The sequence below is a fragment of the Mesoplodon mirus genome, assembly GCF_964341445.2.
Source record: "Mesoplodon mirus genome assembly, chromosome: 8".
NCBI lineage: Eukaryota > Metazoa > Chordata > Mammalia > Artiodactyla > Ziphiidae > Mesoplodon > Mesoplodon mirus.
Window position 1 is genome coordinate 66,465,440 of NC_138984.1, and position 21,849 is coordinate 66,487,288.

The following is a 21,849-nucleotide window of genomic DNA, read 5'->3' on the forward strand; positions in this document are numbered from 1 at the left end:
TGAAAATTTATTGACCATATATACTTCAAAAATTTTTTTTCAAAATGTTTTGGAAGTCAAGACTTCACCTTTTTCATAATGAATGAAAACACTGTAGCTCTTATTCTTTGAATCATAAGCAACACTCATTAGCAAACTATCGATACATGTTAAATAAACAAACAGTATTAAATGAAGTTGTAAACTAAATTAAAAAGCTGGTCATCTCCTTGTGATCATTTAAAAAACAGGCAGTTAATTTAAAAAATACAGAAAAATCCATTTCAATTAATTCATTTGGTAGAAGTTACTTGTTCTCCTGAGATTTATCTATATTCCAATGACAAAAGACAAATCAAAGATGAGTCTAAGTTTAAAATGCTGTAAAAACAACTCTGTCCCACATGAGACATCTCTGTAAACTACTGCAGTTTCCATCTATTGCTAAATTTGGAGAAATATGACTTAGCGGCTGAGGCACAGTTTTGTCTTGAGAATAAACTACATTTATCTGTCTCAACCCAGGAGTTAAGAATTATTTTTCATTATGTATAAAGATGAGATTCATATTCTTTTATATGTAAAGTTTTAGTATTATCCTTATTCTTCTTTTCCTGTACATACATTATTTCAAAGTAATACTCAGATGGTACCAGGACATCTAACAAGTAATATAGTAAAAAGAAATTTAAAAAAAAGTTAAATCTACACTGAATCCAGATTTCTCAACTGCATTTATTAAAAAAAAAAAAAAAACAAACTTAAAGAAGATTAATACTGTAGTTTCTTAGGAATCTTTAAGAATTATATTTTAAAAATACTGCAATGAAAAAACACGTATCATAACCAAATGTATGATTTATTTTTGGAGAAAAATAATTAAAACTGAGGTTTTTCCAATTAAGGAGAGAAATAACAATATGAGATCATACCCTGGTTACATGTTAGTTATCACATTCTATACAATGTGGATGTGCTCAAGATGTATTTAATGATATTATGAACGAACATTTGAAATTTAAAAATCACAAACCACTTGCCAATATAGTAAATTCATAAATGTTGAAATAAATACCTACAAGGAAGTAAATTTTTAAAACTGCAGCCTTCGACAGTGTATAGATCATCCCAAATGTTACAAATAGCAGAGCAAATAAGTTGACATTACTGGTAGTTTCCACTTAATTTCTTCATAATATGGCTCTCTGGTGTTGCATTAGTGAAGATACTTCCTACAACCACATGGGTACCCCAGAGACTGTGACGAATCACTTTACAGCAACCAAGATCATCAACAGAGAATCCTAAATGTCGATAGCGTTCATCTGTCTCAAAAAGAGTGTTGTTTGTATATGGTCCAAAAAACTGGAGGAAATAAAAAAAGTCATATTTTCATTAGCTAGAAAGATAATGAAGTAATAATTTTTATGCAAATATGAACACAGATCTATATAAATACTCTGAATATTTAAAAAATTAAATAAGAAATGAAAAGGTCACATGGAACACCTAACTGCCCTAATACCTCCTCTCCCCTCAATACCTGTGCATTCTGGAAATGTGAAATGAATGATCTAGCAGACTGCATGTTACCTAGAACCAAATGCATAATATTATATGACCTTTAGAGATGAAATAAGCCTTAGGCAATCATCTATGGTTCACCTTTGTAATTTTTAAGATAAGAAAACTATCAGAGTAAGTTTTTCATTTCTAGTACTCACTAAATCTTGACTTTGAAAAGAAACAGTATATATTCCTATTTTAAGATTGAAAAAATTACTATTTGTAGCTGAAAGATATACACAGAATTTAAAATATGACCACAATAGTGGTTCAGTTATTTTCTTTAAAGTATAGCTTTACAAATGTTGATTTCCAAAAAGTTACTTTTCTAAATATTTCTTTACCATCCATATTTTCTTAATTCTAAAAATAAGTGTTTCTTCCTTAATGAAACTACTGGATACTAAGTTTTATTAACTAATGAACAGTAAACACACTAATTCAATGTAATTCAAGTAATATCTATTAATGAGGATGGAAAATCAATTTTAAAATTATTTTTAATGAAAAAAATTTAAAGTGATGGAGAAGCTTAACTATGAGTGTCAGAGGTCCCTCAAAGTTGTGAATTCAACAGACTCTTGGTACCTCTTTGCATAAAACTGTGAGGTTTTCAAAGTCTTAAGTGGTCTTTTACCAAGGTTATAATTATAAACAATTTTCTAATAAAAATAATTCCTACTTCAAATTATATAATCTGGCTTTCAAAATGTATTTAATTACTCACTGCCAAACCAGATGATGGGTCAATAAAGTCAGCCCAATAGCCTTCAGCTCGAAGGGCGTAGCAAATTTCTTTAGCACCGCTGATGAACTGCATAGAAAAAGGCACAAATTAATATGCTCAAAGCAGCAGCACAGAGTGTTTTATTTCTCAATAAATTTTCAAGATAAATACTTTTTGCTTCAGATAGAGAACACAATAAGATTAATAAACAATTAAAACTAATGATAAATTAAGACTGTAAAGTCCTAAGATTATTTTCACCAGTCCAAAAGATTAATGGTTCATACAACATTTTCATTTCTTTTAAAAAGTCTAAATTGTATATTTTTTTCTTCTAAATTATTTCCTATTTTAGGAACTACTTCTAATCACTTCTGGGCTATTAACTCCCAAATTTGTCATGGATTATAACCTACAGTTGCTATTTTGTATTATTACAGAGGTATTAGAAATAAGGTAAGAAAGGGAAAACAAAATATTCATAATGAAAAGATATGGACCATTCATTAATTTGAATGAAAGTTGGTTAAAAACATGTACTTGTTTGTGTGTCCTTCAAAAACACATCTATCCACTCACATAGTCATGAAATATTTCTGAAAAGGCACATAAAAATAATAAGATAAATGGATAGATTGGGTACAGGGCTGGACCGCATACTTCCTTTTCACTATACACCTCTCTATCTTTTGTATTGTGTATAAACATTACAGACCACGTGCATGTATTAAAATCCTGGTCTTACCATACTAATTCATACGATGTCTTTATTAGCTTTATCAGAAGTCTAAGCAGTAAAAAGACGAGAAGCAAATATTAGAATCAGATTGGAATATTAAAAAAAAAAAAAAGACAGACCATAAGTGTTTAAAGACAAGGGCACAGTTCCGCTCACAGCCATAACAAAGTAACAGTTATCAAACTTGCCACTTGCTGAAAAATATAAAACTGACCAAAATATATGAGGCAACTGTTTTTAGACACTGAACAATAGGCAGACAAAACTGCAGCGGAGTAGGGAAACAAATAAGGTGATCCCCATATATGCTCCAGGCTTCTGTCTGGGGACACTCTCTTGTTGCAGGGCAAAGAAGTGGAGCCTAAGCAAAGTGATAGTGTCACTAAGCTGAGGATGTAGAAAGCAAGAGTTCTGAACTGTTGAAGCATCTGGAATTTCTGGCGTAGGGTACTGGAGCAGAGGGAGATGCACAAATGGGGTTCCCATGTGGTCCACAGAGCAATTTGCCCTGGTTCAGTAGCCAAGGGTTGAGCTGCGCAGATACAAGGTGAGATTCCTCAAGGTCTAGCAGAGAGTGCCAACTGCGAGGCTGAGAGCTGAATGGTGTTATCAGGGGTCATGCACTACAGGGTAACGTGAATTTCTGGCCCACCTAGAGTGATGAGACCTCACTGAGCATCTCTGGCACTCACCTGAGATGCTCAGAAGTCCAAGCCTTAGGGACACATCCTAAACAAGGGGTTAGCAAGTGATAGCCCGAGGGCCAAACCTGGCTGGCTGCCCGCCTGTTTGTGTAAATACAGTTTTGCTGGAACATAGCCATGCCTGTTCATTTATATATGGTCTGTGGTTGCTTTAACAATACATGGTAGAATTGAGTAGTTGAGAACCTATCATCTACAAAACCTAAAGATTTACCATCTGGCTTTTTACAGAAAAAGTTTGCTGACCCCTGCTATAGAGATATACAACTTTAACCTATTTTCTCCAAATACAGGCATATCTCATTTTTGGGGGCTTCACTTTATAGCACTTTGCAGATAAGTTTTTTACAAATTGAAGGTTTGTGGCAACCCTGTGTCCAGAAAGCCTATTGGCAACGTTTTTCCAATAGCATTTGCTCACGTCATGTGTCTGTGTGGCATTTCGGTAATTCTCTCAATATTTTAACCTTTTTTATCTATTATTATATTTGTTATGATGATCTGTAGTCTGTGATCTTTATTGATGTTTTACTACTATGACTCACTGAAGGTTCAGATGACGGTTAGCATTTTTTAGCAATAAAGTATTTTTAAGTTACGGTATGTACTTTTTTTTAGACATAGTGCTATTGCACACTTAGACTACAGTACAGTATAAACATAACTTTTATATGCACTGGGAAACCAAAAAATCTGTGTGACTCACTTTATTGCAATATTTGCTTTATTATGGTGGTCTGGAACCTAACCTGTAATACTTCCAAGGTATGCCTGTACTTTCTTGTAAACTAATGAAAAACATTTAGATAATACTGTACTCTATAGGTTATTTTCATACTTAATATTTACACTTACTGCTGTGTTTCATTAATCCTCATAATTCTTAAAAATAGGAAAACTGAGTATGGTTTAGGAAAGTCATTAGAATTATGTATCAATTTAATAAAAGATGTGCCATACACAAAAACTACAAGGTGAACAAAACGATGCATTTAAATGTTTGCAAAGGTTAACTAAAAGAATCCCAAATGATCACAAAAAGAACCAGTTTAAGTATTTTTCTTAAAGATTTCTGCTTGGGACTTGCCTGGTGGCGCAGTGGTTAAGAATCCGCCTGCTAATACAGGGAACATGGGTTCGATCCCTGGTCTGGGAAGATCCCACATGCTGTGGACCAACTAAGCCTGTGTGTCACAACTACTGAGCCTGTGCTGGGAGCCCGTGAGCCACAACTACTGAAGCCAGCACACCTACAGCCCATGCTCCACAACAAGAGAAGCCACCACAATGAGAAGCCTGCACACCGCAACAAAGAGTAGCCTCCGCTCGCCACAACTAGGGAAAGACCGTGTGCAGCAACGAAGACCCAACGCAGCCAAAAATAAATAAATAAATTAAAAAAAAAAAGATTTCTGCTCATCAATAGCAAACACTGACATCTGCTGAAAAAAACTCGAAATAGAGTTAAACCATAAAACATACAATACTTACTTGGACAGTAAGCTATGTGTGGTTCTAAAATAACCACTAACATGTCTAAAATAAAAAATGTTTTATTCATAAAAAAATAAAATAGCTTCAGTCATTATAAGTTTAAAATACCCATGATAAAGCGTGTTGCCATTTCAAAAGCTAGAATTTTTTTTTTTTGGCTGCATTGGGTCTTTGTTGCTGACTTACATCTATACTGGGGTCAGTATCAAATGAGGCTCAGAATCTTGAATGGTTCAAAAAGTACGACTTACTAATGCAATGCACTGTCAGAGCAAACTCTCTAGTGTCTAAATGGTAGTATACATTTACTAATCATTGCCTTAATATATAAATAGAAAATGTTTATTGAGTTATTATGTATTTAAATTTCACTTCTCCAAATTCAGATCTTTTAAAGATCAGAGAGAATGTCTTATGCCTCTCTGTAACTTCTTTGTTAGCTGGCATATATAACTTGCTCATGATTATTAATTACTACATGGAATTTATTAGTAAAGCTATATGTGGGACATTTAAGTATGAAGTCATTACCATAAAATACTCTATTGAGTATGTAAATAATATTTTTATAAACGAAGAGAACCATACATCCAACCCTAAAGAAAATATAAAATAATTCCAAATATTATCCTGTATGTAAATTAATAAAGAGAATTTTTTCAACTATAGTTAGCTGAGGTGTCCAAGTGAGCTAATCCCAACATGTCATACAGGCAAAGGAATATTCCTTTCTATCCTGTAGAGAAAGAAATTGATATAACTGAACATCAAACTCTTAGATAAATAATTATATAGTTTTTAAATATAAGGCTTTAAGTTACTACTTATCATTTCTCAGGTTGGTAAAAATGAAAAGTAATGCTAATATCCAGGGTAAAGGTGAGAGCATATATACTAGGACAGGCTTTTTGGTGGGCAAATTGGCAGTATCTTTCAAAACTTAAAATGAATATACCCTCTGATTCAGCAATTCCCTATTTAGGAATATATAAGTATGTGCAAAAAATATATGTACAAATATATTCACTGCCTGTAATAGCAAAAGTTTGATTTTCAACTTATAAATGACTAAAAAAATTTTTAAATAATTTAAAAAATTTACGGTTTGCCCATGCAATGTAATATTACACAGATTTCTACAAAGAATGAAATAAAATCTATGCGTAATGTTATAGAAAGGTGTCAAAACATATCTTCTAAGTTAAAAGCAAAGGATGGGAAAAAAATGTGGGTATATACCATTATTATATTATTATTGTACTGTACACTGTTATTGTTTACTCCTTTAAGAAGGCTGAGGTATTTTCACTTTTTACTTGACACGCTTGAGAGAGAGAGAGAGAGAGAGAGAGAGAGAGAGAGAGATGGAGGGGGAGAGAGTATCAGAGAGAAGGAGAGAGAGATGGGGATGAAGAGTTAATTTTACATTTTTGTTGTTTACTATATTCCCAAATTTCCTAAAACAGACATAAATTTTAAAAAAACTTATGAGGAAGTACTGGACAGAATCTAAGTTTTTCAAAGACACTAAAAAAAAAATTGTGGTATTTTTATTCTCAGAAAACATTTAAGTTTTTTAGTACTGGAATACATTAGCAGAGAATTAATAAAGGCTAGAAAAGATAGCCATCATTTTAAAACACTGGTTCATTGGTATTTAAATAAGATCATAAAATTAAATTGTCAGCAGCTGAAAGAATTACCTTTTCTAAGAGCATTTCTCTTTCATTTTCTACCTCCTCACTCCAAACAGTCATATCATTCTTAGTTTTCTGTGTTACAGTCAGAATCATTAGTTTGTTGGTGGCTACTTCTGGAAACAGTGATTCAAAATCTATAAGTGAAATAAGAATAAAACTCCAGAAAAAAATAGAATTTTTAAAAAAAGAAACAGTTCATAAAATACTTTAGAAAAATGATGATTAAATTATATTATGGTACCAAGTTAGGTTTATAAATGCATATTAGTTTTGAAAAGGATGAAATGAATTTAGTTTTGGTTTACTTCTGCTCTTTTTGGATGAACGAAAATATATTGCCAACGATTCTGAAGAGTAAGTTGGGTTACATGTTGTTGGTCTTGTAATTTAAAAAAAAGTTTATTATTAAGATTTTTCTCAGTAGTACTAATGTATTAGCTCAGGGAAATTATGGCTGTAATAATCCCCCAGGAGTGGGATGACTTTAGGGAAAGATTCAGGAAAAAAGTTATTAAAAATTCTACTATTCCTATCTAATGGCAGCATGAGGTCAGATGTCAGGGGACACTTGAAAGCCTTATCTTGGCCAGGCAATCATCATTTCCAGCTAGACATATTAAAATATTAAGTTATAAAGCATTACGATTCCTATGGAGTACATTATTCAACACATTAAAAAATTAGTGACATTATCTAACACACACTAGTGTAAAAATGAATAAAGCACAACATACCTCTTCGCAGCAATTCCGGACATGTTTGGATTGCACACTCTACTTTGGCACTTTCAAAGTAAGTTTCTGCACTGTTAATTTCTTGCTCAACAGGTACATCATTACCCTAAGGTGGAATAAGAAATATAAGTAAACAAAATCTGGAGTTCAAGTAAAATATCTTGCCTGTTATAAACCTATTTTCCCTAGAAAGTTTTTTCAGTAATCCTAACCTAGCTGGTGATGGGGTAATAGTCAGTGTTTTCTTACATACTCAAACTTTTCTCTATGATGAATGTAACATTTGAAAATTAAAAAAAAAAATGTTGAGGGCCTCCCTGGTGGCGCAGTGGTTGAGAGTCCGCCTGCCGATGCAGGGGATACGGGTTCGTGCCCCGGTCTGGGAGGATCCCATATGCCGCGGAGCGGCTGGGCCCGTGAGCCATGGCCGCTGGGCCTGCGCGTCCGGAGCCTGTGCTCCGCAACGGGGGAGGCCACAACAGTGAGAGGCCCGCATACCGCAAAAAGAAAAAAAAAAAAAAAAAATGTTGAATTAAAAAAAGGAACATATAAATACCCTGATATTCTGACTTAATACGAATAGAAGTTGGCTAAAAAACTAACTAAAACATGCCATGATTGTGTCTTACCTCTTCTGATATTCTGTTATATCTAATTATCCTTCCTTTTGTTCTATAATCTGTAAAATGGGGATAAGAACACTAACTTACAAAGCAACATGATTAAATATATAGCTTCTCCAACAGGAAGCGCTTAGAGGCTTTTATTCAACAGAAATTTACTGGGTGCCTATTATACACTAGACATTATAAACAGGAACAGGCACTACAATGGTAAAAAATCCAGTCTTCACTCTTAGGTATATAAGAGTTAGTAGAAGAAAAATGCATGAACAAATAAATGCAATCCATATCAGAAGTGCTATAGAGTTATAATGGAAGTCTTCTGGAGGTATAGATGGGGAAGAAACTTGCTTTGCTGGCAGAAATCAGGAAAAGGTTGAAATCACGTTTGAGTTACATATTAATTAACATGTGTGTCTGACAGATAAAGAATAGACAGACTATAGGTTAAGAATTCAGGAGGAAAAAAACAGTCCAGCAAGAGATAATAACAGTGCAAAGGCATGCAATGGTCAAAGAGAATGGTATAATTTAAAAAAAATGAAAATATGCTGTGACTGGAGAACAGAAGGAGTAGGAAGTAGTGGGAAGTAAGGTGAGAAAGATAAGGGATCAAAATGGTGGAAGGCCATTTATGCCACATTACAAAATTTTGAAAAAGCAATGAGGAACATCAAGATGCGATAAAAAAAGCTAATGACAGTATTACTGTAGAGGGTATATGGTAATGAGGAAGAGCAGGTGACAGACCAGTAATAGCCAACAATTACTGATCACTTAGTGTAATAAGTATTTTACATACATTTTCACGTTTAATCCTCATAGCAACTTTGTAGACCAGGGATTATTATTATCCTCATTTTACATATAAGGAAACAGAGGCTCAGAAAGGTGAAGTAACTTTCTCAAGGTCACAAAATTAAGTAAATGGCTGAGTTAATCTCTGAATACAGATTTATCCTATCTCCACAGTCCATCATACTATAATGCCTCTAAAAACTGAGGTAAGATAAGGAGGCGCTGAACTTTGGCAGTATTAGTGAGAACTGAAGGTACGCAAATAATGTAAGAGCTACTTTCAGAGACAGAAGCAATGTAATTCTGTCACTATTTACGGGGGTATGATGAAAAGAGGAGTCAAGGTTGGCACTATAATTTTTATTTTTGGGACAGTGGGAGGATGACTAAGTCACATACTACTGACAACATGGGAATAAGGACAAGTTTTGAGAGAAAAAAGGACTAATTCAGTACTAGACGTGTAAAATCTTGGGACTTCTGAGACATCCAGATAAAGATGTTTGGCAGGCAGATAGTAATATAGAACCAGAAATGTCAGAAACAGAAATAAGAAGCTAGGAAATATGAAAACACAGCCTGTGGAGAAAGCCAAGGACTTAAGTGACCAGGGAGCAAGTCAAATGAAAAAATGAATATCAGAGACCTTTGGGAAATATCATGTAACTGGTAGACAGAGGAGGAGCCAAAAAGACTGCGAAGGAATATCTGAGATAAAAAGTCAGGGGAGGTCAACTGTGTCCCAGTGTTAGGTTATCTGATATCACCCATAATTGTGAGGGGTTGCTGCTTTTAATAATATGGCTTTGATCAAAATCTCAACCTGAAGCTATACAGAAATATGAAAAATGATAAGGATCGGGGTTTGAAAGAAACTCTGAAATGCAAGTAGCTTTCCATTTGAGTGAGCAATGATGCAATACTAGTTTTAAAACGCATTTAAAAAATTCATATGCAATACCAGTTTAAAAAACGCATTAAAGGGCCTCCCTGGTGGCGCAGTGGTTGAGAGTCCGCCTGCCGATGCAGGGGATGAGGGTTCGTGCCCCGGTCTGGGAGGATCCCATATGCCGCGGAGCGGCTGGGCCCGTGAGCCGTGGCCGCTGGGCCTGCGCGTCCGGAGCCTGTGCTCCGCAACGGGAGAGGCCGCAGCAGTGAGAGGCCCGCATACCGCAAAAAGAAAAAAAAAAAAGAAAAAAAAAAAAGAAAAAAAAAAAAAACACATTAAAAAAACCCCTCAGGAATTGTTTTTACAAAAGCTATTTAAAAATCCTCCTCTTCAGTCTACTGAATCCAGAGTTTCAGAATTCTCAAAATTTTCTTAAGTTTTTAAATGGCTAGAGGAATATAAAACTAGTCGGAATTTGGTCCATATAAAAATTACAATTACCATTAATAAAAGTGAAAAACAGGGAATATAAATTTCCAGTTATAGAATTAAGTTATTTATATTTGAAATAAACATTTATTAAAAAAGATATTTTTGAAGAATTATTTAATTACCTAAAAGAGACTGCAATGTAGTTAAGTGAAAAAAATTAGATAGCAAACGCTATGTACAGGACAATGCCAAGGTTTTAAAAGCTATATATGTTGTTTCTGTTTATACTGGACTTAAATAGATTTTTTTTGTTTTTACTTTTTCAATGAAAGTAATATGTTCAGTTATCAGAAATTAATATAGCATTAATAATTAGAAAAACAGAATGACCTTAACAACTTACCTGAAATTCATTCACATATTGTGCCATAACAAACTCATGTCTTTCGCTCGATAAAGGTTCTGCTAGAACATCAGGTAAAGTTTTATAAACCTGGCTTTTCTTCTGTGATGCAGTCCCATTGAGGTGACAATCAAAACCTATGTTCCCAGGAAGCTGGAATCTCTGATCCTGAGGTCCAAATGGTCCCATAGTTTCATCAGGCCAAACTGTTCGAGAGCCTAAAGAGGAACGACAAAATGAATCATTTTCTCCTTACTAGTTAAGTACATTGGTAGACTGAAAGAATGTTCTTCTTCCAATTAGGTATTTTTTTTAGTTAACCAATAGTTCTTTGAAGTTTGCTTTCCTGTGTATTTGTTTCATGTTATTCCAGAAGACTAATCAAAGCAACCAGGTGTCAGCTCATTGGTAATTCCATTACCAGGGAAAGAATTCAATAAAGTACTGTAATCTATACTATGTAATTCTTTTTTTTTTTTTTTTTTTGGCCATGCTGTGCGGCTTGTGGGATTTCAGTTCTCTGACAAGGGACTGAACCCAGGCCATGGCAGTGAAAGCCCGGAATCCTAACCACTAGGCGACCAGGGAACTCCCATACGATATAATTCTTGACAGTCATTAAAAAGAATATGGTAAATCTTTACTGATAGTGAACGAAGTCCAGGACATATTACATTAAAAGAAAAAGCTAAGTCAAAGAACAGCATATATGACATTTATTTTTCATCCTTATATTTGTGTTTTTAAATACAGTAAAAAAACATCTGTAAGGAAAGACATAAGACTTAATGGTGGCTACCCTTGGGGAGGGGCATTCAACTGCTGTTACCTGGTGGCACAAAACATTAATGGACTGGAAAAAAATCTTGTACGAACCAATGTGACATAATGCCCTGTTTACCAGCTACATAAGTTAATATGGATTTAATACTTACAGAAGAATAGACATTACTTTATTCCTGTAAAACTTAAAAAAATCCTAACATGTGAAAAATTCAAAAAGATCCAGAAAAGAATAAATTAGAAAATCAAATGAAGAAATACTCAGAGTAGGAATTTTGTTTAGGGAAAGGAAGGGACAACTGCTGCAGACTTTAGTTGGCAATAAAAATATTTATAAATACTCTGCCAGAACTGAGTGACTAAAAACGGCCATGTCAATATGGCTGCCCCCATGTAACACCATATCTCTCTTCCATACCTATGACAGACATCACCCATCAATCACAGAACTTTTCCCTGCTGAACAGACATTGTCACATGATTCTCAACCTAAACACTCTAGCCCAGTATGTTTCAAACTTTTAATTATTTAAGAATCATCTAAGATATTCTCAAAGTGCAGATTCTGATTTACCAGGTCTGCAGTGGGGCTAAAAATTCTTCATTTCTAAACAGTCCCAGATGATGCTGATGCTATGTCATGCTATGCTATGCTGGTCTGCAGATCACACTGAGTAACAAGGCTCTAGACAGCCACTAATGATTGACTGGAGTCAGTTCACAAACTTAAACTCGCCAGCTATTTTGAAGAACATGGGTTCTACAGATTATTCAGATCTGTTTCTTTAAATAAATATCCCATATTAACGGTGAATTTGAGCATATTTTCAAATGTTTACCAGTCATTTAGGTTTTCTCCTACAGAAATAGCCTGTTCAAATCCATTTTTGAAATTTTTTGTTTGGTTTTCTACTGGGTTTTCTTTTTCCTATTGATCTACAAAAGTTCTTTATATAGTTGTCCCTAGCTATTCACAGGGGATTGCTCCCTGGACCCCCACAGATGCCAAAATCTGCATATGCTCAAGTCCCTTATATAAAAGGGCATAGCTCTACTGACCTTTGAACAACTGAGGGGTTAGCTGTTCAAACCCTGCATGCGGTCAAAAATCTGAGTATAATTTATAGTCAGTTCTCTGTATAGTCGGTTCCACATCCTCAGATTCAATGAACCGAGAATTGTACCGTACTTATTTATTTTTGAAAAAAATCTGCGTATAAAGTGGACCTGAGCAGCTCAAAACCATGTTGTTCAAGAGTCAACTGCATGCACATATACTGTAACCTTCGTACATCACATCCTCCTGTATACTTTACATCATCTCTAGATTACCTACAATATCGAATACAATGTAAATGATATGTAAATAGTTGCTGGTGTGTGGCAAATTCAAGTTTTGCTTTTTGGGACTTTCTGGAATTTTTTTCCCCAAATATTTTGAATCCTTGGTTGGTTGAATCTGAGGATGCAGAACCCATGGATAGGGAGGGTTGGCTGTATATTCACAATACAAACCCTTTACATATTCTGAGTGACAAATCTTTCATTTATGATAGATGTATATTTAGCCTTCAGATCATGAAAATTGAGGAGTAATCAGAGATGGAGTTAGAAAACTGGAGCAAGAAAACCAGGGGAGGCTTTGCATGCCCAAGTGAATTTATATTACACTGTAAGTAATGTGTTGCATGAAAAAGGATTCCATGGGCAATCCCTTTAGAATACATTAGGTAAAGTTTCTAAGAGCTCTCCCTGAATATTTTAGTGTGTATTATAAACCTCTAAGATAGGACTATGGTATAAAGCATTTCTCCAAGTTAACTAATCACAGAGCTTAAAAAATTTTTTTTTCATCCTTGAACAATGATTCATAGCTTGGGAATAGTTTAGGAACTGCTACTGAAAGCACTGGGAGATAATCGAGGCTTATGAAGGAAGTGACATGATTTAAAGTATTTTAGAATGATTGATAGTGGTGCACAAGATGGATAAGAAAAAGCAGACTTTGATTTAATAAGCACTCAAAGTGACAGCTACATTTAAGAAGTTCAGCAAAGAATGGCAAGAAGTAGTAACATAGTTTAGTATGATCAAAAGAAGATTTGTTTCCGGGAGGACTGTGTGTTCAAAGATAATTAGAAAAACACTAAAGTTCAAGAAAATAAGTTTTAGAAACCAATATTCATCTTTTTAAAAAAAATATTGTAACTTTCTGGTATAAATATTTAGGCAAGAGCTCTGATTTTATTTTCAATGGGATAAACTCAACTTTAGAAAATCAGTAAAACCTCAAGAAGAAATACAGTAAGTCCCCTACACACGAATGAGTTCCATTCTGAGAGCGTGTTCGTAAGTCCAATAAAGTTAGCCTAGGTACCCAACTAACATAATCGGCTAGCATATAGTACCGTACTGTAATAGGTTTATAATACTTTTCACACAAGAAATACATAGAAAACAAACACAAAAAATAAAGACCTTTAAATCTTACAGTAGAGTACCTTGAAAAGTACAGTAGTCCAATACAACAGCTGGCGTACAGGGCTGGCACCGGTGAACAGGCAAGAAGAGTTACTGACTGGAGGAGCAAGAGGAGGTGGGAGATGACAGAGCTGAAGGATCATCAGCAAGGAGATGGAGGGCAAGCTGCAATTTCACTGACGCCCGACGTGGATGGCACAGGCTCTGCTTCCTTGCTGGACTCAATTCTACCTACCCTCTTGAAAAAACAGTCCAGTGATGTCTGGGTAGTAGGTCGTTTTTTCTCATCATAGATGACATGGTAGCAGTGGATTGCATTCTGAATGGCTGCTGCAACCTTTGTGTACTGTTCTACATTTTGGTCCTGTGCCTCAAAAACTAACAGTGCCTTCTCAAATAAAGAAAACCCCCTTGCCACTTCCTGAATCATGAATCTCTTCGGTTCTTCAGTTACTTCTTCCTCTCGTCTCTTTTTGTCCTCTCTTGCCCTCCAACTCCATCAGGTCTTCATTAGTAAGCTCCTCGTGTTGCACAGCAAGGATTTCAATGAAGTCGTCCTCTTGCAGATCTAGCTCCAGCTTCTTGCTGAGGGTCACTAAGTTGTTGAAGACCTCTTTGGACTCCTCATCCACCTTTCAAATCCACAAAAATTGTGAACAAGCTGCGGGCAAAGGTTCTTCCAAACCCCATTCATGGGGACGGCCGTAACCTCATGCCAAGCAAAGTCAATGTTTTTTATGGCCTCGTGGATGTTACAGTCCTTCCAAATTGTCAAATTAGGTTGTTCCTAATTCGTCACTTGCCTTTACTGCCTGATGAAAACTGTGACGTAAATAATATTTCTTGAAAGTTGCTGTAACTCCCTGGTTCATAGGTTGGATGAGAGACATGGTATTCAGTGGCAGATGCACTACTTTGATGTTGGGATGAAAGTCGTCCATGCATGCGGGGTGGCCCGGAGCATTGTCGAGCAGCAAAAGAATGTTGAATGGGATGTCCTTCTACAAGCAATATTTCTCTACCTCTGGGATAAAGTGGTGGAAAAACCAGTCCTGGAAAATGGCCTGTGTGACCCAGGTTTTGGGGTTACTCTTCCACACAACAGGAAGAGAGCCCTTGGCTATGTTTTTAAGGGCTCCTGGGTTCTCTGAGTGATAAACTAAGAGAGGCTTCAGCTTCATATCGCTGGAAAGAAGCACTGCCACCAAACAACAGAGTTAGCCTATCCTTTGCTGCTTTATAGCCTGGCATCAACTATTCCCCCTTACTGATGTAACTTTTCCTCTGGCACCCTCTTCTAGTACAGTCCTGTCTCATCCACATCAAAAACCTGCTCGGGTGAATACGTACTTTCATCAATAATTTCTCGAAGCATTTCAGGAAATTCCCGGTCAGCTACCGTATCTGCACTTACTGCCCTGACACTTACTTTTACATTGTGAAGGTTGGCTCTAGCCTTGAACCAATGAAACCAGCCATGGTTGGCATTAAAAGATGCGCCCTCTGATTCTCTGCCGTGTTTCAAGTCTTCAAAAAGGCTTTTAGCTTTCTCTTGAATCAGCATTAAGCTGAGAGGGACTTGACGCTGATGCTGATCCTGCCCCCACATAATGAGAAGTTTCTCCAACTCCTTCATCACTTTTCTACGCTTCTTCGGTATTGTCAACATCATCGGAACAGTTAATGTGTTCCATGATCTTGTCCTTGTTCTTTAGAATCATGCTGATGGTTGAACGATTCATGTTATAAGAATGAGCAACGTCTACCTTCTTTTCGCCTCATTCCGCTCTCTCAATTATTTTCACTTTTGTTTCCATTGTTATTGCTTGGTGCTTCTTAGCAATACCAGCTATACACTGCGTTTACGCTTGTTTCCGGACATCCTGGGCTTGAAATAAAGATACTGTACTACTGTACTCTATACAGTACCATAAAGTACACAAAAGCACAACCACTTGTAAAGAATGCATGCACGTGACAATGTACACCAGACACGTGAACTAACCTGCGTGACTGGTCATGCGAACTCATGTTCGCATCTTTGAAAGTTCACAACTTGAAGGTTCGTATGTAGGGGACTTACTGTATTACAGGAAACACAACTCAGAATGTTATGAAACAATTATAAGTAAAGCAATAATAACTTTTACATACAGATATCTGGAGGTGCAGTGGCCACATGAGACTCATCAGAACCTGAAGATCCTGCAGTTGAAAAGGCTCTGGGATTGACAACCCTTTTAACTAAAGAGCAAAATCCTGGGAGATAGGAAACCAGTCTGGCTCTGTTACAGAGCACCTAAGAAGGACACAAAAATCAAAATTATTCTGGATATAAATGCTACACTAACACAATCTCTGGCAAATCCTCACATTGCAATATATCTTTTAAAACCAATGTTTATTCTACTATTATTGAGCAGCTACCATAGGATAAACATCATGTATATTTATAATTTTAGAAATAAATACAAATATTTAAAAAACAAGTAATAACGGCTTCCCTGGTGGCGCAGTGGTTGAGAGTCCGCCTGCCGATGCAGGGGACACGGGTTCGTGCCCCGGTCTGGGAGGATCCCGCATGCCGCGGAGCGACTGGGCCCGTAGGCCATGGCCGCTGGGCCTGCGCATCCGGAGCCCATGCTCCGCAACGGGAGAGGCCACAACAGTGAGAGGCCCGCGTACCGCAAAACGACAACAAAAAAACAAACAAAAAAACAAGTAATAAGTTACTTCAGGTAAAAATATATGGCTTTCCCAAGGCCAGAATTAAGAGTGCCATACAGAAAGAATGGGAACCTCTAAAAGTTGCCCTACTTAGTGATGACACTAAAAAGGTAGCACAACTAATAAGATTCTATTCTCAAAATAAAGAACTTTCAAAACCTCTCCAGAAACAACACCTATTTACTTTCTAACTCTTCTCTTCTTTTACTGCTGTAAATTGTACTAATTATTTACCATACCATCTTTCCTCTTTTTTTTATGGCAATGTCCACTTTCCTCCATTTTAGCACACACCTTTGTGATACATTTTCTGCTCTTATGTTCATTCCCTAGACTCTGAGGTCAGTTACAATGGATGAATGTGTAAACATCTTTCACGTATAAACTTTAATCAAAATACTTAAGTCAGAATAATTTAATGCAGGGGTTGGCAAACTATAGCTGAATATAGCCTTCTGTCTGTTTTGGTGAATAAAGTTTTATTGCCATACCCATTTATGTATAGTCTGTGGCTGCTTTCATGTCATAATGGCAGAGTTAAGTAGCTTCACAGAGACTCTACGGCCTACAAAGCCCCAAATATTTGCTATCTGGCTCTTTGTATTAAAAAAGAAAAATCACTGACTCTTAGATTAGTGGAGAACATTTAAGAACAAATACCATATCATCTGTGAAATGCTATTAAAAGATTTGAACAATTAAGAGACCCTTGAGGACATAGGCAAAAAGTTTCATGGAGGACATACTTAGTTGTGAAGAAACAGAAATTTGCTGGGGAAAGGGCATTTCAATGAGTGACTTTCAGGAACAAAGGGATGGAGTCATAAAGGATGTAGTCAGAAGAGTGACAAGTTCACTGAAGGTGGATATAAGGTAGTGCAGTAAAAAACAAGCTTGAAAGTTAACTTGTGGGCAACTATAAAAGGCTTTATACTTGACACAGACAGGAAAGGGCCTGTTACATCAAGATAATAAATCAGAATTTTAACCTGTAGGCAGGGAGGAATAGAGTAAACTGATAAAAATAAAGGATGTTTTAAGGAATGTACCACTAAGGGCAGTGTAGAGAATGGAATGGGATTAGAGAGGTGGTATGAAAAATAGTTACCAGGATGTTGAAATAGTCTAGATACTGTAGAATCATTCTTTTTCCCTTTCACATAATATTCTGAAATCCAGCCCTGTGTTCTTTCTGACTTTCTCATCCTAAGTACAAGAATACATCCTAACTGGTCGTTTTACTTCTCTGACATAATTTATTACTCATTTTATCCCCCCTTCTCTTAGTCCACTCTTTAGTCGCATAAAAATATCTACCCAACTTTTCCCATATTTCTCTGCCTTCTTTTATACTGCCACAAGATTTCTTCTGCTAAAATGCCCTTTTCCCTCTCCTCCTAGGCCTGACAAATTCCAACTCTTTCTATAAGATCCGGATAGACAGAACCTCCTTTATATGTCTCCAAAATGCAAGGCCTGTCTCCAGAGCATTCTGCCCACCTGAAAATTTAAGCATCCTCCCTTGGGTGTGTACCCAACCTGCTCAGAGACAAAAATGGTAATTCTCAGTGGTACAAGAAATTTGAATTGTATATCAACATTGAGCAATTGTGATATTTCACACAAAAGATCCAGACTTTCACCGGTTCTTACAAAGTCCAAAGATCTGGCAGCGCTGGATTCACATTCCCAGATGACATTAGTTGGCAACACATCACTGTAGCTAAGGAAAGCCTGCTCCCTTTATATCAGAAATGAGTATTTCAGTTTGTACAAGTCCCCACCAAGGCTTCTTAATTAACCTGTTCAGCCTCTGAAGCATAGACATACCTGACCCATGCTATGTATGCAAACTAAATTGTTGAAGACATACATATCTACTTCATGTTTCATTAGTAACATCCATTCAGCACTTAAAATGCACATAAACAAACACAAATTTTTAAACATATATTTGAATATTGTTTTATGTAAACTTCTTTCCAACAATAAAAGGATTTATAAAAGTATCCTTCAAAATACCTACTGGATTCATTTATTCATTGAAATCAAAATAAAGCCAGGTCAAATATTAGCATACCACTCTAACTAGTATCTTTCCTTTGAGAGTAGCACATGCTTCTTTTACAACATTCCCTTCCTATGATTATGGCTAGGTATAAATTCACCTTAACACACGGGATACACTAGTGGTCTACTTTTACGACTTGGCCCTATAGTCTTACCGTTAGACTATTACTTAATATATCATATTTGACTACAGGAATACTCTCCTGGCTAACTGTTGCCATATTAGTCTTCCTAACACACAGCTCTAATTAAATCACCAAAATTTAAAGAATAAAGTCCAAATTACTGGGTTTGGCATTCAAGACTCTCTATTACTTGATCCCAAATCCACAATCCAACCTTATTTCTCACTAATCTCTTTCACACATCTTACATTCAAGAAGACAGAACTGACTTCCTGATTTTTGAAAGGGGGGGTGTCTTTGAATATACCTCCTGCTCTGCCCACCCAAACCTCAGATTATCTAATCCCACCCATCTTTCAAACCTCAAATGCTTCTCTGATTAAGTGAACACAAACCCCTACTTTTCCCTCTCCACAAAGCTCTGAATCTGCACTGTACCTTTGTGTAGCTTTTAAAATTAGTTTCTACTCTTATTGTAATTGTTTTAAAATATGTCTTGTGTTCCCCATGGCAGGACGCGTTTGAGTAATCGCTGCACAGTTACAGTGAATAAATCTCTCTGGCCTGTGAGAATAATATCTCTTGCGCTCACTTTGTAGTATTTGGAAGGTGACTTCCTATACTGAAACTGCTACAAAACCTTCAGTTTACCTAACCAAAGAAACAGAAAACGGCTTAAAAATAATTCTAAATATTTACTGAAATAATGCCTTTTAAAACTACTGAAAGGGTGCTGGCACTGAATTTATTTCTAAAAACGAATTTATATAAATAAATAGACGTGTATTGAGAAATATGTTGTGTTCAAACTACCCGCAAAGCATATCAACCTAATTCACACCCCTTGCTTCCCTTGCCATTTCTGGTACACTAATTACGAGAAACATTATGCCATCAATGCCATTATCATTAAACCCGTCCTTCCTAACGAGTTCCCAAACTATTTTATTACTATACTGCTTCTTAAGAGGCTAATTTACTCACATTGGCCATTTCTGGCGGGAAGGGCAGGCGAAAAATATCTTCCCTTTTGTAAAGTTATTCCTGGGAAAGGACAAAACAAACAGGCCGGTGACGGATTAAGCTCTAACAACAGATCACTGGGGTAACGTCCACCACCGCCTACTGTGTGTCCCTCCACCGAGACAGGACCAAAGTCCAAGCTCTCCCCGAACCCCAAAATTCGCCCCCCTCCCCCACAGGGCACAGCTCGCTGTCCAGAGGAGGGCATGAGGCTCTCAGCCCGCCCGGTTCGAGTCCGCGAACCGGACTCGACTCCGACAAGATCGGGGTGGCCAATGAGAAGCTCCACCGGGATGGAGTCCTGAGGCTCGAAGTAGGTATTTTAACACCGGTCAGGGCTGCCCGACGACAGAAGCAAAGGTGCCAGCAGAGATGAAGGATGAGGAAGCGAAAAGGATCCTAAAGACAGAGTGCCAGGACGATGGGGACAGCGATAGGGACCCTGTGCGAATAGGGGCAACACCGAGAGCTGCAGCCCGAAGATGGGCGAATTTCGAGGGGCTAACGCGGGCAGAAACCATACGTACCAGTCAACGCCGCCGCCTCCAGGTGTTGGAGACCCGGACTCTTCCCGTCTTCAAAATGGCGGCGCGACGGCAGAGTGGGTAGCGCAGAAGCTGGCAGCGCCCAGACTGAAGGAGTTGCTTCTGAGCGCATCGATGGGAAGGATCGTCGAGCCGATGATGCGCACGCGCACAGGAGGCCCACGTAGAGCCGCCCTTCCATTGGATAATGCCCCGCCGCGCCGTGGGCGGAGATAAAGTGACGCGCGGGTTACCTGGGAGCTTGGAGGCTTGAGCTCTGGAGGTGGGTTTAGGCAGCCGTTTAATTTCGTGCATTAACTCACTGAACTGAGGTAATTGAAAACCTCCTCTCTCCCTAAGACTTTCTTATTGCCTCCAAGAGGTACAGTTTTCTGTTCTTTGTATGTATTTTTTTTTTATTTTTCAAGAAATCACTGTTTTGGGGGACTTCCCTGGGGGCGCAGTCCGATTCAGGGGACACGGGTTCGTGCCCCGGTACTGAAGGGTCCCACGTGCCGCGGAGCGGCTGGGCCCGTGAGCCATGGCCGCTGGGCCTGCGCGTCCGGAGCTTGTGCTCCACAGCGGGAGAGGCCACAACAGTGAGAGGCCCGCGTACCGCAAAAAAAAAAAAAAAAAGGAATCACTTTTTGAGAATAGGGCACTTAACGTTTTTCTTTATGTACCAGGCCTTTAATAGGCTCAATAAATATATATCCCCTTATTTATAAAGAGTATATAATTTTCATTTGTCAGTTACATTTAAAAAAAATAACTGAAGTCCATACTTTATTCATACTGATATATTTAGTTGGGTCATGTTGGGCAAGTTAGTCTCTTTATTTTAGTTTCCTCACTTCTAAAATGGAAATAAGTGGATAAAGAAGATGTGGCATATGTATACAATGGAATATTACTCAGCCATAAAAAGAAACGAAATAGAGTTGTTTGTAGTGAGGTGGATGGACCTAGAGTCTGTCATACAGAGTGAAGTCAGAAAGAGAAAAACAAATACCGTATGCTAACACATATATATGGAATCTTAAAAAAAAAAGGTTCTGATGAATCTAGGGGCAGGACAGGAATAAAGATACAGACCTACTAGAGAATGGACTTGAGGACATGGGGAGGGGGAAGGGTAAGCTGGGACGCAGTGAGAGAGTGGCATGGACTTATATACACTACCGAATGTAAAGTAGATAGCTAGTGGGAAGCAGCCGCATAGCACAGGGAGATCAGCTCGGTGCTTTGTGACCGCCTAGAGGGGTGGGATAGGGAGGGTGGGAGGGAAGCACAAGAGGGAGGAGATATGGGGATATATGTATATGTAT

General features: G+C 37.2%; 1 protein-coding gene across 3 annotated transcripts; it reads right to left on the reverse strand.

Moving 5' to 3' along the window:
- Positions 1–694: 694 nt before the first annotated feature.
- On the reverse strand, positions 695–20,633 carry MMADHC (metabolism of cobalamin associated D). 3 transcript variants are annotated; one of them, XM_082630952.1, is made up of 8 exons: positions 20,525–20,608; positions 19,959–20,018; positions 16,207–16,351; positions 10,789–11,006; positions 7,644–7,749; positions 6,913–7,043; positions 2,273–2,359; positions 695–1,344 (listed from the first exon to the last, which is right to left on the reverse strand). In XM_082630952.1, exons 2-8 carry the CDS (start codon positions 19,965–19,967, stop codon positions 1,144–1,146), a joined length of 897 nt encoding a protein of 298 aa, XP_082487078.1. In that variant the 5' UTR covers positions 19,968–20,018; positions 20,525–20,608; the 3' UTR covers positions 695–1,143. The 3 variants fall into 3 exon arrangements, with proteins under 3 accessions (XP_082487078.1, XP_082487079.1, XP_082487077.1); XM_082630953.1 differs by lacking the exon at positions 19,959–20,018 and having other exon boundaries at positions 20,525–20,590; XM_082630951.1 differs by lacking the exons at positions 16,207–16,351; positions 19,959–20,018 and having other exon boundaries at positions 20,525–20,633.
- Positions 20,634–21,849: the final 1,216 nt, after the last annotated feature.